The sequence below is a fragment of the Stegodyphus dumicola genome, chromosome 2, assembly GCF_044657685.1.
Source record: "Stegodyphus dumicola isolate Sdum_Otavi_A_Nest chromosome 2, ASM4465768v1".
Taxonomy (NCBI): domain Eukaryota; kingdom Metazoa; phylum Arthropoda; class Arachnida; order Araneae; family Eresidae; genus Stegodyphus; species Stegodyphus dumicola.
Genome location: NC_140769.1, coordinates 198,430,055 through 198,455,577, shown reverse-complemented (window position 1 = coordinate 198,455,577; position 25,523 = coordinate 198,430,055). Strand labels below are relative to the sequence as shown.

The window sequence follows — 25,523 nt, the reverse complement described above, 5'->3', positions numbered from 1 at the left end:
GAAGGCTCGCTAAGAAGGCGGGAGAAATACCTTATAAGCTAAATGAAACATTTTCTTGTATGCGATCAAGAATACAATTGTAGGCTTCCTAAAAATGACGGACTTAAAATAAAAGTTGCCGAACATACTCTTAAAGCAGAAGAATGTAATTATTGCATTATCTGTCATTTTTATACTACCAGTGAAATTCTATTAATATTACACTAAACTCTTGAACAACAGCTTCACAATTTTATTTTTTTAGTAAATATAACGGAAATCCTGTAATTTAAAAATTGTTTTCACACATTTTATCTTACACTTTCAAGCGTATAGTAATAAAGAAAATCACTGGCTCTGAACGCAGAAAAATTATTCTATCTAATAGCATAACAGGGTAAGCAACACTTATCACATTACCTTTTCTAAAGTTTTCGATCTCTTCCATGGTGTATATTTCTACCGAGGTCATTTAAACTTTATTTGATAAAAAATAGTTTATCTTATCATTTTAAACCTAAAAAACAAGGATTAGATCTTTTTTCGTAAACATATAGTAATGTTTGCAGTTGCATGGTAGCTAAAAAAAAAATCGAATACTTTTTTGAAAACTATCAAACTTCGGTAATTTATGCTAGAAATTCCAGAAACTTGAAAGATTACTTTCCCTTTTGTGGCAGAATGTAAAGACCAAAATTCTGCGTTATTATTTAAATTACTAAACAAGGATACGCGAGAAAAATTCAACGCTATACATTAAAAAAAGTTCTAAACGTTAAACATTCCGGGATCTGACAGCACGTGTGTGACTGAAAGTTCATCAACATCGAATCAGTAGGTCAAAAGTTAAGGTCAAGATTTGATCTAAATAAAGTAACAGCAAAATCAAGTTAATTAAATTGGCTAAGAAGATAAAATAGTATTTTTTAAGTAACGTCATTTAGATGATCCTGTGTGACATATTTATAGATTTATGGTGCAAAGTAATTTACTACTGACTAATGAGCATACAATACTCATTTACTGAATAACATTTACAAAATAATATACGATGAAGTATAACAAATTTTACATACATCATCGTATATCATTTGCTAAATACGCAGCTTTCACACAGAAATAGAAAAGCAATTAGGTTGTTGATCGCTTAAAGTTTTATTTCACCATCTTGTAGAATCATAACAAGCGTTTCTACTTTAATATTAAACATTTTATGGATGTACAGATGTTACGTATATTAATTTTGACTCAAGTAATTAGCGTTTTTACACACGCAATATAAACTGCAACCGTATCATTCGATATACATCCGAGTCCCTTAAGTTACGAATTCTTCAGAATATAAAACATTTAGGCAAATAAATACTTCCATTTTCAGATCTGGGGGAATGAATATATGTGTCCTGAGTTTTCTTAAATAAAATTAAATATTGTCAACAAAAGTTGAACAAATAAATAAAATTCCCTTTCTTATATAACGATAAATACGTTACTTTGCCAACAGAAAAAAAGGTAACCAGTATCTAGGCGGGTAGCGATCCCAGTTATAGCTGGATGCCTACTCTGTGTTTGAAAATAATATTCAGGCTTACAACCCGAGCCGGATTTAGACTTGATAAGCCCCAAGCTATTTGAGATTATGGGGCCCTTTACAAGTCTGTTATACTATATTTTAATATTATATTTATACTAGATTTAAATTTTTTGGGGCCCCCCAATAAAGTACGGGCACTTAAGCTATAGCTTGTGTAGGTTATACGTAAATCCTGCACTGCTTATAATATGCTTTTGTTTCTAAAAATGGGGACAGAACATAACAACATTTTAACTTGTAATAATTTACTAATAAAGAAAATGAATTTTTTATTATTTCTGAAAAGCAATGTAAATTAATTAAATAATTTCACCAAAAAAGATCTAAATGAAAAATGAGATAGAATTCATTTATTGTGATATTTCATTTTTTTTATCTTTCACTTAAGTTGTTTGACTGAATAGGAAAATGATCATTACAATTAAGATTTTAAAAAATTTGCATATTTAAATAATAGTTTTTTAAAGTATTTTATTATTTTAAATGTGTCCCAATTTATACAATATTTTGTTTTACTGTTTGCAGTGATCCTTGTGCCAGTGCAATATATTAATAAATACTACATTACATCTTATATGATACAAAAATGTCATTACAGACTACAGGTATGGAAGAGCCCGGGTTCTTATGTTCTACTACGGTACTGAAGGCCCCAGGTTCGAATTTCGGAGAAGACATAGATGTTTGGAAATGTATAGTGTCGGTGCGGGATGTCCACTCTAAATATTCAGAGAACCGAAAAAGTCCTCTCATGTGGATTGGTGGAAGGATCCTCCCGGGGTGCTCTCTCTCAAAATTGGGGGTGGAAAATAGAAGTCCAACCTTTCTTTGAATTAGGCTCTGGTAACCACTGTTCCATATAATATGGACCCAAAAAAAAAAAAAAAAACAACATTAAAAGTTTTTAATGTAATTTTGTTTCCTACTTCCCGACCGTCTTTAGAAGAATAAATATAATTCCAAAGACATGAAAAAATATATTTTTAAAAAAAAATCTGCATAAATTTTTAGTTGCAACATACCACACCTAACTGAAAATGATTTTTGTTATGGTTTCTTCTTCAGACTTACAAATACAGGATTAATAAATACAGGAACTTGAAGCTGGTGGTAAGTGTATCAACTGATGGTACGTTCATTAGAACAACTTTCTGTGAGAAAAGAAATTTTAGATAAAAATGATAAAAGTAAAAAAACATTCAATTCATGATAAATGTTGAAAGAAAAACAATATTAATGGATAAAAATTGGATAATATATTATTGGATAAAATTCTTTTTGAAAACATGATTATAAATAAATGGTAGAAAATAAAATAACAATTAGATTTTTTTTCACAAATAAATAATAATTAAAAATCCCATAATTTATAGGTTAGAAGTTACAATTTTCTATTTATAGCCAAAATTTTTAATTTTCCATTAATTCTTTTAAAAACGAAAGTACAAATTCTAGAAACAGAGAAAATATAAATGCGATTTTATTTTTCTGCTTTACTTGCAAAATTCAGTAATGCATTGCCTTTTCAGACAGAATTATTTTCTATGCAATCCTATCAAAAATTAAAACTACATTCTTAAGAAATATTTTATGGAACTCTTTTCGTCACAGGATAACATGCATGACACAGTTTTCTGTAGAAAGATTTCTGCCCATACATGACACTAAGAATTATAATTTATTCGATTCTTATTAAGATAAAATTCACGCACAGAAGTCATACTTAAAAACAATCTAGTTTCCTTTTGGTCACCTTTAATTTAAACATGTTGTTTTTATCTTTGATAAGTGCTTGTTTTTAAACTAAATATTAGAAACAAAAAGTTCTAATTCTTTATCATTGAAATAACTAATCTAAGAGATTTATTTCTTATGTTAAGGAAAATTTTTCTACCAAATTGCTGTGAAATGGAAAAGATTCCATTTTATCTTCAATCTTGCCATTACATTAACTGGAAAAGAATATTGGTTAGTAAATTTAGTCAGTTGGTTAATTATAGCACAACTTTCAAGGGCTGTAAATTTTTGAAGAAATGCATTTATGAAAAACTTCAAAGACACGTGCTCATATTTATGTAATCCATAACCGTATTCAATAATACCGTAACCGTATTCAATAATACTAAACAAGTAAATAAATTCATGCATATTTTTATCCTACACAGCATATCAAATGACACAATTTTACTGCATAGTAATATTTCTACAATATTCTATTTACCTCTTCTAAGCTAATATGATTTGATCGACAGCAGAATATACCTCCCTAAAACCGTACTGTTTTCTCAGCAACAAACAATTAGAATCCAAGTAAAATGTCAGTCTGTGTAAAATAATTTTTTCCATTAGCTTACAAGTGAAACTTGCAATAGGTCTAAAACTGTCGGGCTGGTTTATTAGACTTTCTAACTGGTATAATGAGAGAGTGTTTCCAATCTTAAGGAAGTCTATCTAGCTCCCAAGATTTATTAAAAATCTCCAAGAGACTCTTTACATCTAGGGCTAAGATTATATATTATTTTACCATAAATCAATACCAAGAGATTTAGACAGATAAGTGTTTGTTCTTAATGCACCGTCTATTTCTTCCAGTGTGAACTCTCTATTGAAAATGCCCTCTTTATGTATTTTATTTCAGCAACCATGAACAATGCACCTGGCCATTATTCAACATTTTATCTTCTCTCGTAAAAATTAGTTTACTTATTTTTTGGTAGTGGTGACACAAAAGATTAGCAGCAGCCTTATTATTAGGGGCAACCTGCCCATGATCATCATAAATGGCATTACAAATCTCATGTGGGGGTTGTTTTTTTACCAGCTTCTATAGTTTCGTATTAGGAGTTTCGTGTATCAATATTAGTGCACAAGCTGCTCCAGCTTTTTCTCTTAAGCAGGTATAGGTTCTCTTCATGGCTTCTTGACTAATGGATCTGGTCTGATCAGTAACAACAACAAGCAAGCTATTACAATATATATTTTCACATTTTGTTTCATGAAGGCCAGTGTATCAGTCTTGGTTGCAAAATTTAGTTTTAAATAATCATAGATACCTGAAAATATTATAACAACAAGCAAATGTGTTTTATTCTACAGCTTTCAAGCTCGTTTTACAAACTCTCATTATTACAACTGATGATAAACTGCTGACTAATTCTTACTAACTATTATGCAGATTAAGTAAAATTATGTTCCTGATATTAGACTAAGAATGGTGAAGTTGCTTAGTTTCTTAATTAGGAGTCACGCTGTCACTTTTAAGGTCAACACTAAGATTTTTGCCTTTCTAATTCTGTCTCTGCAGCCTAAATTCTGCCATTCAATTGCAGGCCCTTATTCTTTTCAAATTGATTGATTGATAAAAGTTTCCGTTTGATAATTGCTAGATAAAATTCTATTTCACTTGTGTGATTACATGAATGTGCTAATTTTGAAATGATACACTTGAGAAGTATTTCACTGTTTTTAAGATGTTGGGGGGGGGCTAAGTAAAAATAGCTAAATTTAAAAGAAAGCCCTAGGGCTTTTACAGACTTAAGTTATAAATTTGTTGTGTAATATATATATGTAAGATATAAAAAAATATGATGGCTTTGCTCTTTGCAAACCAGCAACCTTTAATTAATTTTCTGCAATTCAGGATCTTCCCCTAAACCAGTACCTTCTAGAACATTCGCACCTATTACATAACCTCTTCATATAAATGCTGCGTCATAAGTTCTCCTACACAGATGCCTTCTCGCCTTCGTTTTGCTAACTCCTCTGCTATGCTCCTCTTTCTTTGTTAGAATGTTATAACGTATAAAAGACAGTCGTAATTCGCCCACGATGTGTTGGAATAACTGAAAACATTACATATATTATTATATATTACTAAATTAATAACTTTCTTCTAATAACAGGTTTATCAACAACATATAAAAATCACGACTTTTTCAATTAAATTAAAATTCAGTTTATTTTTATCCCCTTTCAAATAAGTTTCTTTCATAAAAGTTTGTAACTTATGTTCAGAAATAATTGGTGCGGAAAGTTCTATTAACATTTATCTATTATTAACAGATGCTATTTAATATAAGCTACTTTATATTATGCTAAATATTTAGTCTTTCCTGATGACTGAAATTAAAAATGATTTAAAAACACATTACACAGAAGTATATATAAAAATCAGCAGGAATTCCATTGCCTAACTATACACTATATTCAAAACAATGACTTCCACAAATGCGTAAGAATTTTCAACTTTTTCAAGACCTAATTTCAAGATCATTTTGCCCAAGCTTTTTCACCAAATATAGGACTATTGAAGGGTGACTGAGATATACATATTAAAATCATTATTTAAAATTAATTTCATTAAGATCACTGGCATTGTTTTTCAGAGCTAGTAAACACAGAGATTTTATATATTATGGATAATTTTTAAATATGAATTAAATTTAATATTATATTATAATACAAAATTTATCTAATAAATATTTAAGTATTATATTTCTATCAAATATAAAAATTTAAAATTCAAGGAATAGACCAACTCCACTTTATTTACAAAAAAAAAAAAAAAAAAAAAAAAAAAAAAAAAACATTAGCATTATAAGTTTCCAGTTTAAATACATAAAACCTATTGCTTCTTGTATTGAGTAATCAAATTGCAAAATACCTAAATTTTCTTTTAAATTATCATTCAGCCTTTTTCAATATCAAAATTACCACTGCGAAAATTTTATGAAATATTCACACACAACAGACTTCATTGTTAGGAAAAGGTTTTTAATAAATAGTTAAGACTTATGCAATGTAACAAAACATACAACAAATGATATGGCACATAACCAGATAGGTATGCATATGAGAAAAAAATCATTTGCAATACCTAAATATTATATACAATTATTTCCCAATTCAAAAGAGGTAGTTAAACATTGAACTGGAACTCAGAAAACAAAATCATTTCATAAATAACCCGAGGAAATGCATACAAAACAAAAATATTGGCTTATTTTAAAATTAAGAATTTAATATGTAAACACAGTTATAATTATATCGTATTATATTTTAATTCTTGCAGTTTGGACTACATAAGATATATTCAAATAGATAATAGTGAAATATGATAATATGGATTAAAATCAGATTAATTAATATCACAGAACCATATATGTATAACCTCTTATATAAAATAAAATTAAATACAGCATAATTTCTTAGTAATTCATAAAACCCAAAAGAATTTTGAAAATCTTGAATATCATGAAGATTTGGAACAGCTTTAGTATTGGTCCTTTTGGCGATTTTTTTATTTGGCGACAAACTTTGGTCGCCACGGTAGACCCGGTTTTGAAGATCGGAAAAAAATGGCGGATTGTCAACAAAACCCGATCTAGAATAAATAACAATCCTAAAAAATAAGCTCTTAATCAGAATAAACAGTCTTTCTCTAATTTTCAATATTTCAAGTACTGCTATGATAAATTCTTGAAACACTACTGTAAATGAATTTATGACAATTATTATGTTATGAGTAATGAAATTTACAAAATGTTAATATTTTTAATTACAAAATATAATGTATTAAACATTAATATTTTAAGTAGTTAGTTCATATTTATATTTTATTATATTAGTACTTAGCTAATATTTTAAATTTACAAAAGGTTAATTTTTATGTTTATGAATAATGAAATTTACAAAAGGTTAAAAAATGCATTTCAAACTAGTATATGTTACTTTAGTTTCTTAGGTGCTGTTATTAAAAGAAAATAAAAAAATATTTCAAACTGAAGGAAATCAAATTCAATTATAATGGGCAAGTTTTGTACTAGTGTTAGAAATATTTTTTATGATTAAATTTTGTAAATGGTAAAAATATTAAGAAGTGTGTATTTTTTAATCCCTCAATTTATTACAAGTAATTTATGATTATAATTTAAAAGCTAAAATTAAATTATCATAATGAGTAAATTTTGTACCAATGGTAATAATACAACAATCATCGTAAATGATAATTTCTGTGAAAAATTCGAACAGTCATTGGAATCCACTAGTGGTGGAGTGATAGCCACTGAACAGTGGTAGTTCAGGCTGGCTATATGGGAGTTTTAGTAGTTTTCCGTAGATGTAATGTGAATCTGAGCCAGTTTGTCTTAAAAAGTACTTTATGAAGGCATCCTTCTTCTGCTAGCCAGCATATGTATTTATTTTCTATTCATAATTCTCTCTTATTTTCTTATTTCTTAATTCTAAATCTTACTTCTGAAGAGAAAAAGTGTTGCATCTATAGGTCGAAAAATATGGTCAATATGTTTGCAAAATCCTGTCAGTTTTGGAAAGCATTTAAATAAATACAAAAATGCATTACACTATTTCATGTACTGAATAATTAATCAGGGAACAAAGTATATTGTAACGTTCCTTTATTTTGTAACCAGAGTTATTTTATGCTTGGAATCTTTACTGTCAATTTCTTCCATCCGTTTTCTCACCAGAATCCAAATGAAGTTTTTATTTTGTAAAACAAACCGTGTTTTGCCTTTTGAGGCCACATTAATAGGTTGCTAGATAAGAAAAGATTTGTAGTCTTCAGCCTTGCATTATAATTGCTGATAGTTGAATTCCATGCCAGTTAAGTTTTTAACCAACTTTGCATTAAATTGATTTGTGCAGCCTTTGGGCTACAAATTTATTTGAATTTAAATTTTACATTTGAACTTAATTGTTATCATGCCACAAGTGGTTGATTGAGTCGTAAGCACAAAGTGTGCCTTCTGTTCTGTACATCTAAACTTTATAATAGAATAAAAGTATAGCTTAACTTAATAAGAATATATCTAAACTTTATGATAATAACATTTAAAGACATTGAAATCAGTATCTAAGTGCTTCCCATGTAGTCAAATTTTTATATATAAATTGTACTCTTACTTTTATTATACAGTTTTTATTACAAAAAATTCAGATTTCTGTTAGATAAAATGTTTAAGTAATGTAGAAAATTTGCATAAAATTTAAAATAAAAAGTCAACTGTTATGTCAACATACTATTAATAAAAGTAATAATACTCAGTGAAGGTTATTCACATACAGCTGTTATGTTGTAAGATTTACAAAATTTGAGAACTCGAATAAATTATAAGCAATATATTCCATAATCTAAGCAACATTACATTTTTTATAGTTAGACAAATTATGAAAATGTTATAAAAGCAATAATGAAACCTGATTTTGGTCTTGATTTGAACCTATGAATTCATGCAATTACACATCCCTTTAGTTCTAATATGAGGTAAATAAGTATTTTTAGACCATGGTAATTTTGATCTCCTTAGCAAAGGAAACACCAAGAGTTTACCTCATGCTACTGAAAATGTGTTTTTTTTTCCTTGGGGGGGGTGGAGTTTATTAAAATATGCAGAGTTGACATATGAAAAAATGTCAAGACTCATGTGATGTAATATTAAAAGCACCAGTTTTAACTATCAAAAATTTGGCTTTTTAAAAAAAAAATTTAAATGTTGTGCTTTCCTAACACAAAAGTAACTTTAAGAAAAACACACAATTTATCTTTCCTGCCATCAAAGCTCTGATACCTATCAAATTCGTTAAAGTTACGTGGACAGAAATGGCGGCATGTTTGAAGCTCAGTATTTAGGGTTACCAAGGTTACCATAATTTTTCATTTATCGCTCCAAAATGTCGCCAAACAAATTTCTCGCCAAAAAGGACTAATACTAAAGCTGTGCCGAAGAGATTTGTAAATTAACATCAGTATTACAAAAATGTCTCCCATTTGTTACAGCATGCATTTACACTTGTGAAAATATAACCTTATAATCATAAATAGTGAAAATGTTCAAAATGACTAATTAAAACAATGCTTTATGAATAAGAAAATTATTCTTAACATGAGAATTTATTTCAAACTTGTATGAAAGAATGTTATAATTTTAAATAAGATTAGGCAATTAAATTTAAAAAATTCATATTATAAAAATAAAAAAGTACTGACTTAAATCAGATATTTCTTTCAGGACACTTGGAAACAATTTTTAAGATCTTAACCATTAGAAACACAAATTCAATACCGATTTCAAATTTTACATTTGTATCAAAATAAATTACAATACATGACTAAATATTTTGAATCAGTGAAGATTATACCAATATCAAATTTTACATTTGTATCAAAATAAATTACAATACATGACTAAATATTTGAATCAGCTTTTTAATTTCTAAATTTCATATCAAGGGGAGGGGGGGGAATTGTTACACCTTGCTTTGTTTAAAACTGAGAAAAGGATTACCATCAATCCTATAGAATGTTTTACTGCACTGTTGAATGCAATGGAATCAAATTAATAAATTAGTTAATGTATCATGCCATATACTACAAATTCAATTAAAAAACAAAAATATTAAATACTGCATTAAAATATCTATTAGGATTTTTTTTATATCATTACAAAAACAAAGCACAGAACTTAAGCAAATCTCAAAATACGATTTTGTACACATCTATTAAACTAACATAACAGTGCAAAGCAAAAATACTTGGTTCCAGTTTCATTTCATATACATCAGGGTACATATTTGACAACATCTAAAAATGTATTAATATAGAATAAGTAAAATTTTAGAGGCAAAGAATGTTATGATGCATTTTAATCTGACCATCATTTACAGTTTGATCTGATCACAGTTAATCTAACCTGAGAACATCAAAAAGGGAAAAATTAGAATAACTGCAACTAGTTCCATCTACTTATTTATATAGAGGTATTAATTATAAAAGTCATTCATTTCATATGCAATAATATTAGTTTTTCATAGTTTAATGTATAGAAAACCTGAAAGTATCAGATAAAAAATATGCAATTATTTGAGAAATGTCTGATTTAATTTTATACTTTATACAAAAAATTTATGTTCTTAAAATTATTATCTATATTAAGTTACATCTGAAAATTCATTACAGCACTAAATGATCCTACAAAAATTCAAACTAAAGTAGTGCTTCTAAAAATAAATTTCGTACTATATTGCCACTTACATGAAGTCACACGCAGTTGGGTACAAATTACACATTTTTATGGACCTGTATTACAGCTTCTTTACAAATGTAAATTATTTCCATATTTTAAAATATTAATAATTTAGTACTTTACATAATTTTATCCACAATCAATTGAATAAAAAGGATTAGACATACCCTGCTTTCGCTAATTTCCTTATCTAGATGTTTACATAATTCTCGAAAGCATCTACAATTATATCGGAAAAGATTCGTTTTGTAAATGAAAACATTGACACACATTCTTCATGAAAAAGATGAACCACCAGTTAAATAAATATCGGCCAATTCTTTGGTTTTTGTCCTAGGCAGTGTAAAGTTTGAAAAACAATCGTTGCCTTCATAGCTTGATGAGCAGAAGAAATATATTACAACTTTCTTCAGCAATAAATAAAAGTTTAGTTTCAGAATAATATGTAACAGATGAGTATTTTGTACATACAAGATTTTCTCTATACAATATGTACAAAATGAACTATTGCATTTTAAACACTGGGAGGTATTAAAAATTTATATGCTAGATAGTAATTAGGGCTACCTCCTTGATGAATTGGCTATTAAGTAAAGAGCAATATCTTGATGACCACCATAGGCAGCAATATGTAATGCACTCCAACCATCTCGATTTGCAAGCCGCACATCTGCTCCAAATTTTACTAAAAGTTTTACAAGTTCTAAATTACCATCCATACAACTCAAGTGCAGGGCAGTCTGGCCTTCCTTGTCGTAATAGTTAATATTAACACATCCTTCCCATCTCTGAAGGATTTTCTGCAATTCAATGGCATCCCCATCACGTACAGCCTTTAATAAATCTTCTTGATAAGAAGTATCTACTCCAGCTTGACTCATAACGTTCCGATAAATGACTCTTGAAGAAGTTGTACCAGTAAATGAATTGCGTATTCTAGACACAAATGAGCTACACGAAGACTAGAATATTTTCCTGCAGGCCGCTATCAACTAAATCACCGCAATTGGTTCTTGCGACAGCCACTGCTAGTTTCACGATGTTCCGATGAGTGAGTGTACGATAGATCTGCTGATTTCAGAATGGAGGGGCATTAGGCTTTCCCGCGCAGCTCCCATTGGCCAATAACATTGTCGTTTAGGTTTGCTCCATTGAAGAATGGTTTATTGTTAACTCGCCAAATGTTGAATGTTTTTTGTCGCCAAATCTGTGACTTCTGTTAAAGACAGAAAAAGCTAAGAAGCCACTCTTTTCTTAGAATTGTAAAGAATTACTCTCTGAATTTCAAACAGAGTAAAAAAAAAAGTTTTATGAAAACCTGAGAAGCATTATAATATATTCTACGTTAATTTACACAAATAGTTGAATGCATGCGGTGCAATCCTTGAGCCCTGATATAAATTTTCGTTTGTATACTTTATACTTGTTAAGAATTTTTCTCATGGTGTCATTTGCCAAATATTAGTTACAAAAGCGCTCAAAAGATATAAAATGTTAATTGTAAATGTATAAATGTAATTCTGCACGAAAACAATTTTTCCTCAATTTTTTTGCACACCACTCGTTTAGAAGGTGAAAATGTTTCATGTCCCTTAAAACGAATTTTAAGCCATGAGCGACCATCTTGTAACAGAAATTTTAATTCTTAATGAGGTCAAGCAATTATGTTAAAGAATTCGATAAGGGATTTTTAAATACATAGCTTCTTATTTCCCGAATTTTCACTCATATTTTTTCCATAAATTTGTTAAAATACTTACATTTATATATTTCAGAACTGAACATTTTATAGGAAAAAAAAACACTGTAATTCTATAGAATATTTCGTTTTATAATTTGAAATCCTGGATTGTTAAATCACTCGCGAAGTATTAAAAAGTGCAGAGTTAAAAAATAAATAAATAAAGTTAAATCATATAGTTTATTAAAAAATATGGATTACTATAAGCAGTAATGCAAATTTTCACAAAAAATCTGAAAGGGTTCAGATTTTAACGATTGCTCAAAAGAGATCTTTTAAAGTTTAATGTAGCTTATCAAAAGAGATAATGGCCCAGGTGGAACAGCAAAGCAGTTTGTAGGAACATACATTTAGACTAACATGAAAACATTATATATCAGCTGTATATTAGAAAAGTTAAAAAATATGTAACGTAATTCTATTAAACTATTTAATGTTTTTAATTAGTTCCATCATGAATGAAACTCATTTTTATTTGAATCAATCAAAATAAAAAATTTAAAAAATATTCTCAAGAACTGCATCTGTTGCTTTTAAATACACCAGTTTGTTAATTAATAACAGACATTAAATTAAAAGATAAATCTCTTACATTTTGCCGTATGGCAACGGACTCAAATGAAAAGTGAACCAAAGAATTAACAATGGACAACATTTAAAGTGAATGAACGCAAAATCGTGTTTCGGGACTAATAGTCATTCTGGACTAATAAATGAATATTTATGTGGTGCGTATATACACAGGGAATTTTAAAAACTCTTTCTCCTTTTAACGTTTTAGATGATAAATTATATAAATTAAAAAGAAATAAAAAAAAAAGAAAAATAAATGAAATAGAATACAGGCCGATTTTTGCTGTTGCTGGTAATTCTTGAGTAATGTATCTTCTCACCCCCCCCCCATGATCCGCGCAATTGGGACTATACCAATTGCCGAAAGCGTTAATAGTGTGTTATCAAGTAAATATCGATAATATACTACAAAAAGTGTTGATAGGACATTTACTGTGTTGTTGCCAGCTGAAAGAGGACGTTGCTTTTATTCATGAAACACTAAAAATAATTATTCTTAAAATATTTAAAATAATTTATTTCTACTTAAATCAGAGCTTAAATTGCGCCGGAGGCCAGTGGAGCCCGGCTCCGAGACTTCTCAGTTTTTAAGATAAATTCTAATTTTAGCAGGAGCGCATCGCAGCTTTAAGCAAAAGTGCTCCGGCATTTATTTTATATAAGCTAATCACAATTTCAGCAAACTAATTTCCTTTTAATAATAAATATGCTTTAAAAATCAATTCTAACTTCTGAACGCGAACCTGGTCTTTCCCTCGAATACAAACCTTGGGCACAGGTTGAACTTTTTGAGGAAAGAACCCCCCCCCCCACTCACATGCCAAAAGCTTATTTTCCTGAAAATGCAATGAATTTATGAGAGCGGGTTAATTTTTCATTCCTGAAAAGGCTAAAAGGTCGTGCAAGTGCCACGCTAGTGACTTTCTACTGCAGAGCTCCTGTAGACTTTTCGAACAATACAACCGAAAGCGACGAACACTGCAAGTCTTACGTTTATTCTCACGTAGTTTTCGGATCGTATTCATGGAAAATTTTTGCTTGACGGGCTAGAATTATATCGACAGGGCATAGCGATCAGAATTATGATGAAATTGCTATTTGATTTCTGATGGAAAAGGGTAGCTTTAAAAATAGAGAGCTTAAGCTCTCTATTTTTAAAGCTACACTTTTCCACTAAAATTTCCTTCCATATACCGATATATTGTTTCTAGAATTCCTACTATTCTCCTCTCTGACGTTTTATCATTTTTCATTGGTGTGCTGAAGAAAAGAATGGTGTTTGTATCTATCACCCCTTGAAATAATACTTTATACACGTAATCAGTACTTAAATTCAGATGGAGATTGTGTGAACTATTTCTTAGCTTTTGAGGGGAATCGTAATTCCAGATGGTAGAGCCCCAAGTAAGACGAGGTACGATAATTTATTTGTTATTTAACTAGTTATAATTAATTTAATAATTTATTGAATTTCTATTTACCTCTTTACAGTTCTTTTAATTATAATTTAATTACTTAGTTATTTAAATTTTTGGTTATTTTATTTATTTACTGTCTCTGGGACTTCAAACTTCAGAAATTAAGTCCTGGGTTAAATAAACGAAGTTTTCTATGATTTTGTTTCAGTGATGTGGCAACACGCGATTATTTTTATTATAATTGTGTTGCAAACACGTAATGTTATGTTGTGCTTGCATTTTGTATAATGGAGAATGGTAAAATATTTATGTTATTTATTGCATAGAGTTTGATTTCCATTTCCCTGCACAAAGAGGTGAATAAATACTCTTAGGTAAAACTTTTGTAGTATAAATAAAGCAAAAGCTTCCATTAACGTTTTGTAACAACATAAAAATCTAAATTATAAAAAACGTCTGTTGGGTCCTTGGGAGATTTAATCTTAGGTGCAGGAATAATAACATGATTTTAAACCTAGACAAAATTAATTGCCAGTTTTTTTACCTTGAATAGGCAGCACTTTTTATCCCACCTTCCGTATCGTGGTGATATAATCTCTGTTAGTAATAACGTTATCTGTTTTTGGGATGAAAAACAAACTTGATTCACATCTGAATTGGAATGAATATATTTCTTATATAAAGGAAAAAACTAAAGGGAGACTTCCAATTTTGAAACGGCTGGCGGGCTACCGATGGAGCTGTAACAGAGAAACTTTAAAACGTACATATATAATGTACATTCAACCATTATTTTATCACCGTTATAAAATTTTACTGACTGCTTCCATCGGTACAGTCGACGTTTTGGCAAGATTACAAAACTCTTTGCCTAATAACAGGTGCAGTTAAATCCACCCCTATAGCGGCTGTGGAAGCGTTAACCAGCATTTCTCCTGTCATGCATGACATTCGTAAAAATGCAATTTTGTTTCGAAAACTTTGCAGGCTCCCAAATAATAAATATTGAAGGAATTACAATTTTAACAATGATAGAAATTTAGACACACAAATAGCTTTCAATCAAATTGATTATCAATTATCAGAAGACTTTGTTCGAGAAATGAATGTAATGATTGTGCCTTTGTGTTCTCTTGAATACGGTGACTTCTATGTATATATTGAACTTCACGAGAAAATTCATAAGAATGAGGTGCCCACTGCCCAGATCATAGCCATTGCTTATGAAACTACTGAGAGAAGATATCCCAGTAACATCCTGGACCCATGTTTACACCGATGGATCCATGACTGAGCGAGGTATTGATGCTGGTGCAAGAATCTATTATAGCTATTTTGCATTCTATAAGGCAGTGGGAATAGATACTACCAACTTTGATGGTGAAGTTGAGACTATATTTATTGCTTTGAATCAATTAAGCGCTCGGAAGAGTACTTTCTCTCGGGCTGTTATTTTGTTAGACAGCAAAGCCGCTTTGCAGGCTATCTCCAATAATAAAGTTTGCACTTCCTGAACGAATTTACGACTATAGAAAGATTGTCAACCCTCTTGCCGACTCAACTGTCTTTCAGTGGATTTCTGCTCATTGTGGCATCGAGGGAAATGAAAGAGCCGATTTCCTGGCAAAGAAAGGAACGACTAGTCTACAAACCACAAATAAACCATATGATTTTTAAATTCTGCAAAACTGCTAATTAAATTAGAATTTAAGAGGAGGTTTGCCTCCTACCTATCAAATGAAGTTAAGGGAAAGCAGTGTCTCACTAGTTCAAAGCCAGTTAGAATTTTTTCGTCTTGTAGCCGTGGCGTTATTTCGTCTTTTGACCGCGCATGCTATTGTTTGAATGCCCATCTTTTTAAAATTAAGGACTCTTCAGTTTCTATTCTTTGTACCTCTGGACAGTCCATGGATAAGGACCATAATAAGGAATGCACTGCACTATTATCTTATAATTCAATTGTTCTCAAGTACTGGGAAGCAAGATCAAGACTAATGGTTTCGTGGCCATTTGGCTCACCAGCGGCCGAGCGGTTAAAGCCGCTGAACACTTGTAGTTCGATCCGGAGTTCGAGTCCGGGCGAACGGGCTGTCTGCATGGGCGTTTTCATGGTTTTCCCCATGTGTAACGTGGATACGAGCCAGTTTCCCTTAAAAAGACCTCCACGGGGCATCCCTCCCTTTCCGTGTAGTGCCTAAGGGCGAAGCACGTAATAAGCCCCCCCCCCAAAAAAAAAGTCTGGCATTTGTATAAATAAGTCGACAACACCTAGTAGTAAAGTTCTTAGGAAATAGCTATAATAAACGTCATATTTAATTATTAAAAATTCATATTTATGTAAGAATCGGGGATTCTTGCAACTCAATACGAAAACACAATCCTGAGAAAACGAATGGCGCAATTAAGATAAATGACGGATTGACTGAAAAAAGGCTTCTCTATTATTGTTGTTGTTGTTATCCACGTGTAAAGTTTCTGTCCTCTCTCTTTAAAGATGTTAGAAATATGTTTAATTTATGTTTGTGTCGAATGTAAAAGGTTTGCTCACATACGAATTAAATAACTTGTTTGTGCACACAGATTAATAATTCCCTTAGACAACACCCCCCCTCCCCGAGTTTACAAAAAACAAACAAACAAAAAAAAAAAAAAAAAAAGAGTATTTTCCTGTTTAGCGAGATATATCTTTCCTTTATCAGATCTTATATTCGCAGTTCGGACGAGCCCCGTGTTAAATCGGGGATATTGTCTAGAGTAGGGGGTAAATGTTTGTGGTAGAGGTCATATAACCTTCACCAGTCTTTGTTGCTTCACAAGCACTGAACCCTAATTTTTCTGATTGGTTATTCATTCAGCAACTTGTGAAGTTACCAGTTTGTATATTTAGTTTGATTTTATTAGATTATGCCAAACACGCGAGGGTTATCTGCCTAAGAGAAAGGATACCTTCGTAGACAACTCTCTAACGGAAACTGACTCGTATACAAGTTAAACACGGGAAACACCCCGAAAACGCTCATGTAGCCAGCCCGTTTGCCGGTATTTGAACCCTGGATCGAACTGTTAGTGCTCAGGAACTTTACCACTCGGTCGATGGTGGGCCAACAGGTTTGTGGGAAAAGGAATATAAAGATTGTACTTTCAACTTTGAAGGAGCAAATTTACGCTGCACACAGTTTTCCGTAGCTGCGAATTTCATACCCTACCCTTTGCTAAAGTGCAAAAAGCATTTAAATTCACACCAAAGATTTAGTGCACTTCTCCATGAAAAATGGTGGGCTTCCTAATGTACGTAGGGTGCTTCCAAAGTTCGCGGGTTATTCTAGTTCATTCCTTAGAACTTGCATGCAACTCATCGGCCAGAGACAAGTTTTATGCAGCTATTCCGTGCAATATCGTTTAGTCCGATTCAATTATTTGACAGGTGCAGGCGCATTTTTGTAGCAAAGTTTTCGCAACATTGGAAGACGAAAATAGCAGCCCATTCTTTTTCTGGGAAGAGGGTGTGAAAACTTCAAAAACTGTTCATCGTCTGTGAGATGTATTTTCTTTGCACATTTGTTCCACGTATGAAAACAAAACTTTTAAGGGGTGTACGATTTAAGAGTGTAACCATGCCATAAAGATAGAAAAGAGATACCGAAAAAGTTCTTTGATGAAAGCTTAAAAAATTGAATTAGTTTTTCGTTAGAATAAGTGTATTCAGTTAAATGGGAATTATGTTGAAAACTTGCGTTGTAGTGCTGATGAAAACTGATGAATTAAAAAAAGAATATCTAAATTCCCTGAACTCTGAAAACATTATTCATATATACTACGGTGCGTGTACAGAGTTTTAAAACTGACATTTTTTAATAAATTCCAGTAGCCATGACAGCGATAGTTCCAACATTTATTATTACGACACCTCAACTTGCTTTTCCCAAATATTGAGTGCTTACGGACAGAAATTTTCATACACTTAAACGTTTGCTAACGAACATTTGCTGTTAGCGGATTCGAAAGCTGAGCAAAAGATACGAATTAAGTTTAGCAGTAAAGCGAAAATTAACGTTGATTTTTTAAACAAATTGTGACTGGAAATATAACTTTGTGCTTTGCTTATATTTAAAACGACAATTGTTTGCTTGTGCAGAAGAAGGTTTACTATGGCCACAAAAAATATTGATAACTTTTTTTGATTGGAAAAAGATAATTCGGCAGGAAGTTTTCCAGAGGACTTCATATTTGATGTATATGTAATAGACAGACTTAAGAGAATTCAACGCATTAGGCTTTGAAAATGCTGAACTGACTAACTGGTTTCTGTTGTACGACCACACAGTTGCTTCGCTTCAAGTAGTTTCTAGCAAAGTAAAGTGTCGCAGCTCTCAACCACCTCACTTATTCACCAGATTTGACTCCCGCTAACTAGTTTTTCCTACCCTAAATTGAAGTCTCATTTCGAAAATCATTACTTTAATGCCACCTACAATCATAATCAGAGCGTTAAACAGTATTCCAGACTATGAGTTCTACGAAAGAATTAAGCCTGTTGTGTGAACTTTCTAAATACTGCGCAGACTTACAAGGACTGTGTATTGAAGGGTAAGCAAGAATGTTGTTTTCTTCACCTTTCGATTTAGTACGAACTTAGTTCTAAAACGCTTTAGAAGCACTGTATATCCATAACTTTGATATGCAAAAATGAAAGAAGAGGACAAAACGTTCATTAAACGTGCAAAAAACACTTGAAGATGTTTAAAAAAAATTCTCAGTCCTCTTACGTAGAAAATCACGAATTCGATTTCCATCCTTCGAAGGCTTAAATCTTAAGGGAAAGCCTTAAAAAGCATGTTCCCAAAAGAACCCCCCCTTCGCCCTTCTCCTCGATACATGTAGTTGTATTCCAAAATAACAAGTCCCTACCCCCTCCAATCCATAGACCACGTTTCTCTTCACCCCTTGGTGCTGGCGGAACAGTGATAGAACGTGAGAAGAGTTTCATGAGTTCCGGACTCGGCAGAGGAAGTTAACGGGAGAGAGGAAGCTAAGGTAACAGTGAGCTCGGGGATGTGGGAAAATGAGATTGATCCCCATGCATCCACTTTCACCCAGCGGGCGATTGCCGAGTTTTCGGAAAATCTTATTCTCACAGTTCTTTTTGCGAATTCTTGAGGATGCAGGGGAAGAAGAGGTGTTTCGGCATTGAAGTGGGTAGATAAAATTAATTTAGTGAATATTAGATACAGGTTTCATTCTGGATGCGTTCTCTTGGCCCATAATTCGGCAACTTTTGTTTTGCTTCACCTTCTCACTTTCGACTTTTTTTGGGGCGGCGAGGGGTTTCAGAGTTCTACCCTTGCAACAAAGATATATTAAATACATTTCTAAGTTCTTCATCATCAAATTATTAATTTTAATTCGTCACATAATATAGAAAGAAAATGGTACAGTTAAAAGCTTTTAAAAACATATACAGAGCTTTAAAAAAAAAAAAAAAAAAAAAAAAATACAAGACTCTTTCGTTGCAAATGCAATGATACACACACACGCACACGAACTGAAATTCATTGAAATCGAAATAAATTTCCTAATACTTGCGCAATAGCTGCAAAGTAAGATAATAATTTATTTACTAAAGAAGTACTGATCATATTATATCCTAATATAAATTTAGTAGAATGTATCTAAATGAAGTAACGCAGATGTATGAAAATTTAATCTCGAAAATATTTTTAAAGGAACCTGAATTTAAATCGTGAAAAATAGAAATTCAAACTTTTAATATGAAAATTCATAAACCAAGTAATTATCGTCATTGATCGGGGATTGGTTGACTTTCCAACGGGAACAAACCAACCCCCGTTCAGTTAACAATAATTAATAAATGCGAAGGTGTTTCGTCTTTTACTCAAGTAATAATGATGATGCCAAACTGGCAATTTTAGTGAAGACCAGAATTGTAATTGAGTTTTAATTCAAATAGTGAGATTAAAGAGATGAAGTAGTTCCGTTAAGTTAATGGATTTTTAGTAATCTCGAGATGTATTAGCCAAATTAAGTAGAGTACTATAAAGAATTCATTTCGAATGTAGCATTTCCGTTAATTTAATGGATGTTTTAGAAATCTCGAGTTAATATAGTTAAATTAAGTAGTAAAAATATTTTATTTTATACTTGAGTACAGTGTTCCCCGACACCCTTTCTTTCATGCATGTTAATTCAAAACTATTTTTATAAATACAATAAACAGTAATTAATCTCTGCTATATTTGTGAAATAAAACTCAATCGTGATAAACATAATAAACAATGCAATCTTTGCAAAATTAAAAAAATAGAAGTTGAAAAATTGAAATACATATAAAAAAGTACGAGGAAATGTACAAAGTTAAATGTACTTAATATACAATAAGGCCAGAATATGAATTAATTAACTTACGTTCTTTCTAGCGGGATGACTGTGATGTGTGCGCGCCTATTTTCTTACTCAAAATAAGTGTGGTAGGCTATGCTATCGGATATGCAGGGAGCAGCAGTGGAGATCATTTGAATTATTACCGTTGGTGAACCTTTGAGAAGCTATGTTTGATGTTTGGTATGTGGGAGAGAAGTGGCTGCAGAGCTGTTTTGCGAGTGTAAAAGCGTCTGTTAAAATTTTGATATTATACTGACTAGTGAATGGAAATTAATTAATTTCTGGCTAATTATCGTAGCGTAGCGAGGAAGAAGATAAGAAAGAGAAATTTTCGCTGCTAACGAGCTATTTAGCAGATTGAGTATGAAATAGGCTTTTTTTTTTTTTTTTTTTTTTTTTTTTTTAAGTAACAGCGAAAGGAAAAAGAAAAAGCCAGAAAACAACATTTTTTTTTAACATTATATACAATTATTTCTGTAATTTCACTATGTACAAATCATAGTCATCCAACTTATTCCGCCTTTTCAGGTTTAGGAACAAATTTTCATATCCCTATCAGTTAAATGATTTAGAAAGAGTATTTAATGCCTGTTCTTTTAAAACAATCGATTAGGTACTAGATTATTCTTAAGAATTTTAATAAGTAGCATAATTTCGCGTTGTAGATCTATCGTATCTGTGCAAATATTTTTAATGCGTTGCATTTGATTTAAGATAGCATTACTAACTTTCTTGGAGATGCTGTAAGTCCAATTTATTATAGTAGTGAAATTGAAGTCTCTTGTTTTGTCAAACAGTAGAATTTTTTTAGTTAATTGTTTGAAGATCAAGATAGTCAATGATATTTTGCGAATGATTACTTTTATTAAAAGTAAGGCAATTTGGATAAATCTACCACAATAGAATAAATGCCCTTTTTAAATTCACTTTATTTATTTACCATAGCGATAGTCTGGCGCTAGATTAACTTAACAGTGTTACGTCTTATTCATTTTATAATTCAGAATGGAAAAAATTATATCATCTGAAGAATTATCCAATCGTTGCCACATGTTCTATTGAAATACTATAATAAATCTAAAACGAAGTTTAAAAGAAGTAAAGCAAATAAAAAAATAAACAGCTTTTCACAGACGATCCAGCATTGCTTACCTAATGCGCATGCGCTATTCGTAAACATTCTCCTCTGTCTGAAACAGACTGGCGACAATATTTTCTGCTAATATGAAACACTTTTATCTCCTCGACTCATTTCAATTAATTCAATTCTCACTTCAAGGCAAGACAAAAATAATAAAAACACAAAATATCTTCATTAAAAATTTAAAGATATAGAAAAACACCAAATACAATTAAAAATTTTTAAAAAAAATTAAAATTAAAATTACAGTTTCTGCGCAAAAACAAGAATTCAGCCAGGGGGCAAGAAGATAGATTTTTCGGTGCACAAAACTGAAAGTTTACTTTTGGTCTCACTCGGCAAAAGGACACTGAAGGCATAGAAACTGACTTAATTTGTTGTGGACGCTATGCTGAGTCAATACATGAGATAATGTTATAACTTAAATGATAATTTCAGAATGGATTAAGCATAATTTAATTCGCAATAATAAAAGACGTTACTTTGTTGTTGGGAAGCTTAGTTTCTCTAGATTGGCAATAAATCCAATGTTCTGCTAAATTTCGAATGTAAACAAATATCGCTGCTGTTGGGAAAAAAATTAGCCTTAGCCGAACATAAACAACTTTTAAATTGTTGATAATTTTGCAACTATAACATACAGGTTAACTAAAGGCATCAAAACCTTAACCGGAAGATAAGAACAGCATAATTCAATCATTTTTAAAGCAAAAACTGCACAATTCACAAACACATAAGAATACAAAAAGTTAGCTCACTGAGCCTGAGTAACACAGCGGATATATAAATATATAATTATATATACTTTTGGTGCGGCCAACTGCAACCAAAATAGGAGGTGCACATCTACATGTTATAGCAGTCCTATATACAAAATTTCAACGTTCTGGGGCTACTCGTTTTCGAGTTATGCGAGATACATACATAGATACGTACGTACAGACGCCTGGAAAAAATGTCTTCCGAATCCTTTTTAAATTTTAAAATTTAATATTAAAAGCTTTTAATCCTTTTCTTTTATTATAATTTTTTTGGAGAAAAAGAGTCCTTTATTCTGTCCTTACGTACAGACGTCACGCAAAAACATCGTTATATTGCATTCGATAGCAATCGAAATTGATATTTTCGTTGAAATATGGTATCTGAAATTTTTCGCGATTGCAATACTTCCTTTACTTCGTATAAGGAAGTAAAAAATCACTTCTGAATTCATTTAAATCCATTTTAAAATCCTTTTTGGCAAAAACAGTCCTTTATTCTGTCCATACGTATAGATGTCACGCAAAAACATCGTTTAAATGGCTTTAAGAGCAGTTAAAATGGATATTTTCGTTGAAATATGATACCTGAAATTTTTCGCGATTTTCCTTTACTTCGTGCAAGGAAGTAAAAATGCCAAAATGTTAATAAAACATTTTTATAGCTGTGCAGGGTTTCCCTTATTTTGCATAACAAATTTATTTTAAGGTTGATACCTTTCCTGAACTCCTCAACTTCCCCTCGCATTTTCTCTCCAGGATGTAAATTTAAAGTTAAGGGAAGTGAGTATTTAAACAGGTGAATCTCTGAGTTTATTCAGAGCGTGTTTTCGCTCGCAGCGCACGTTTCGTTGCTATCTCACTGTTACGCCTGTAAATCTGTTGGCTATTTCGGATTATCGTCACGCCTCTTAAGTTTTTGTTAAGTCAACCTGTTAGACGTCGCTTAACGTGAGGTTTTTGTTGAGTCAACCTGTTAGACGTCGCTTAACGTGCTAATCCAGCACTCTTCTATCTTAGTTTTGAATTGATTTATATTCTACGTTTAAGTTTCACCGCTAGTTGACGGTGTTTTCGTAAAGCACGAAGATCGTTCTCATTTGAATTTAATGAAGGGGTATTTTCAAACATCGTATGTGCTGGTAATACATTCACGCCTGTGTGAGAATTCGCCATGTTCATTGTAGTATCTAGTTTAGTTTATGTGAAATAACAGAGACAGATCTTACAAGTGGCGCCCGAATTTTTAACGAACTCATGGGTGACAACGACTTCGCAAACTCCATGGAAGTTGGTAATATAATGGAAGGCTTTGGTTACTTTGTTGAAACAATGCGGGCCTCCATGAAACCTGCATTGACATTCGACGGAAGAACGTCGGTCACTTTTTGGCTTCCTAGAAAATTTAGATAACCATTTTTTGCTTTATCCCATTCCCGAAGTCCAGAAGATTACGATAGCAACGGCCGCCTTGCGAGGACAGGCTTTATGTTGGTTCAAAGGCATCGGAAAGTTTCGTCTGGGGAAGACAGGCAACCCCACATACACATTTAAAAATTTTAAAGCTGCTCTGGTCAAAGCTTTCCCCGTAGTCAAAGATAGAGCTAGGCTTGAGGCCGAATTGTACGGCAAGTACCAATTTAAAGTTGAAGAGCTATCGGACTTTATTTTACACAAGGCCCGAGTTTCTTATTTGTTACATGGAAAAAAGCCCGATACAGAGTTAATTCAATTGATCTTGCCTCGACTACAGTCGAATGTTCAGGATTATATTAAAGTGAGAAACCCCAGTACTCTCGAACAATTGTTTGAGCTGGCGGTGAAATTCAAAAGTAAGAGAGTAGCAGAAAGTACGCGAACGAGAAGTTTTGGCCAGAGACCAAACGGACGGTTAAGCCGTATGCAGAACAATCAAAGAAATTCAATACCGGGAATAAATTTCAAGATAAGAAGGAAGACGATCCCCAAAATAGGCCGCAAGATTCTAATAAGTTTGCATTTAACAAGGAGTTAATAGAACGGGTGGCTGAAAGGAGGGTACAGTCACGCTACTCGGATAAAAATTCCTCAAAAGTACAGTTGAACACAGTAATAATAAAAAGTTTATCTGTACCTATTATACACATTCGACTAAATAAGGTGCCAACAGAGGCCATAGTGGATACAGGTGCGCAAGCAAATTTCCTGTCGGAAAATTTTTTTTTCGAAGCAATTTAAAAAATTATAGATTAAGACACAATAACACGCCGAATAAATACTAATTCAGAAGTCAAACAACAAAAATCAGCGTTATACCTACAAAATTTTCACAGGACTATTGCGGTTTTGCAGCTGAAGATGATGGTTCGGTAAAACCATCGAAACTAGTCCTGTGAAAATTTTGTAGGTATAACGCTGATTTTTGTTGTTTGACTTCTGAATTAGAGATTATAGATTATTCAAAGTTAAAAAAAGTTATTGCAGCGGAGGGCAAACATTGTTCATGTATAGGTAAAGCGACTTTTAATATGGAGATAATGAATGAGGTGCAAAAATTTATCTTTTTGGTAGTTTGAAATTTACAAACCTCAATAATTTTAGGTACCGATTTCTTAAAAATAGCGGGGGTCCAAATTAATTTTCAGGAAGAGATGTTGCAGCTGCATATGAAACCGTTGAACGTGGAGCCTGTGGAGCTGCCAAAGGTAAATCTTTCACATGTGAAAACCGAAGATTGAGGGAAATTGCAAGAGCTGGTAAGAAATTTTTTCTGATTTTTTTCCTGAAACACCTGGCTCACCCAGACTGCACATCATGAAATCAACTTAAAAAGCCCGTGAAAGCCAGACCATATCGTTACGATCGCCTTAAAGAAAAGATTACAGAAGAGGTTACAG

The 25,523-nt window shown here is 31.7% G+C and overlaps 1 protein-coding gene across 1 annotated transcript; it reads right to left on the bottom strand.

Moving 5' to 3' along the window:
• Positions 1 to 6,329: 6,329 nt before the first annotated feature.
• LOC118191940 (notch-regulated ankyrin repeat-containing protein-like) lies at positions 6,330 to 11,711 on the bottom strand. The gene has a single exon (XM_085811620.1). The coding sequence runs from the start codon at positions 11,496 to 11,498 to the stop codon at positions 11,181 to 11,183; it is 318 nt and encodes a 105-aa protein (XP_085667746.1). The 5' UTR covers positions 11,499 to 11,711; the 3' UTR covers positions 6,330 to 11,180.
• Between the last annotated feature and the right edge of the window lie 13,812 nt (positions 11,712 to 25,523).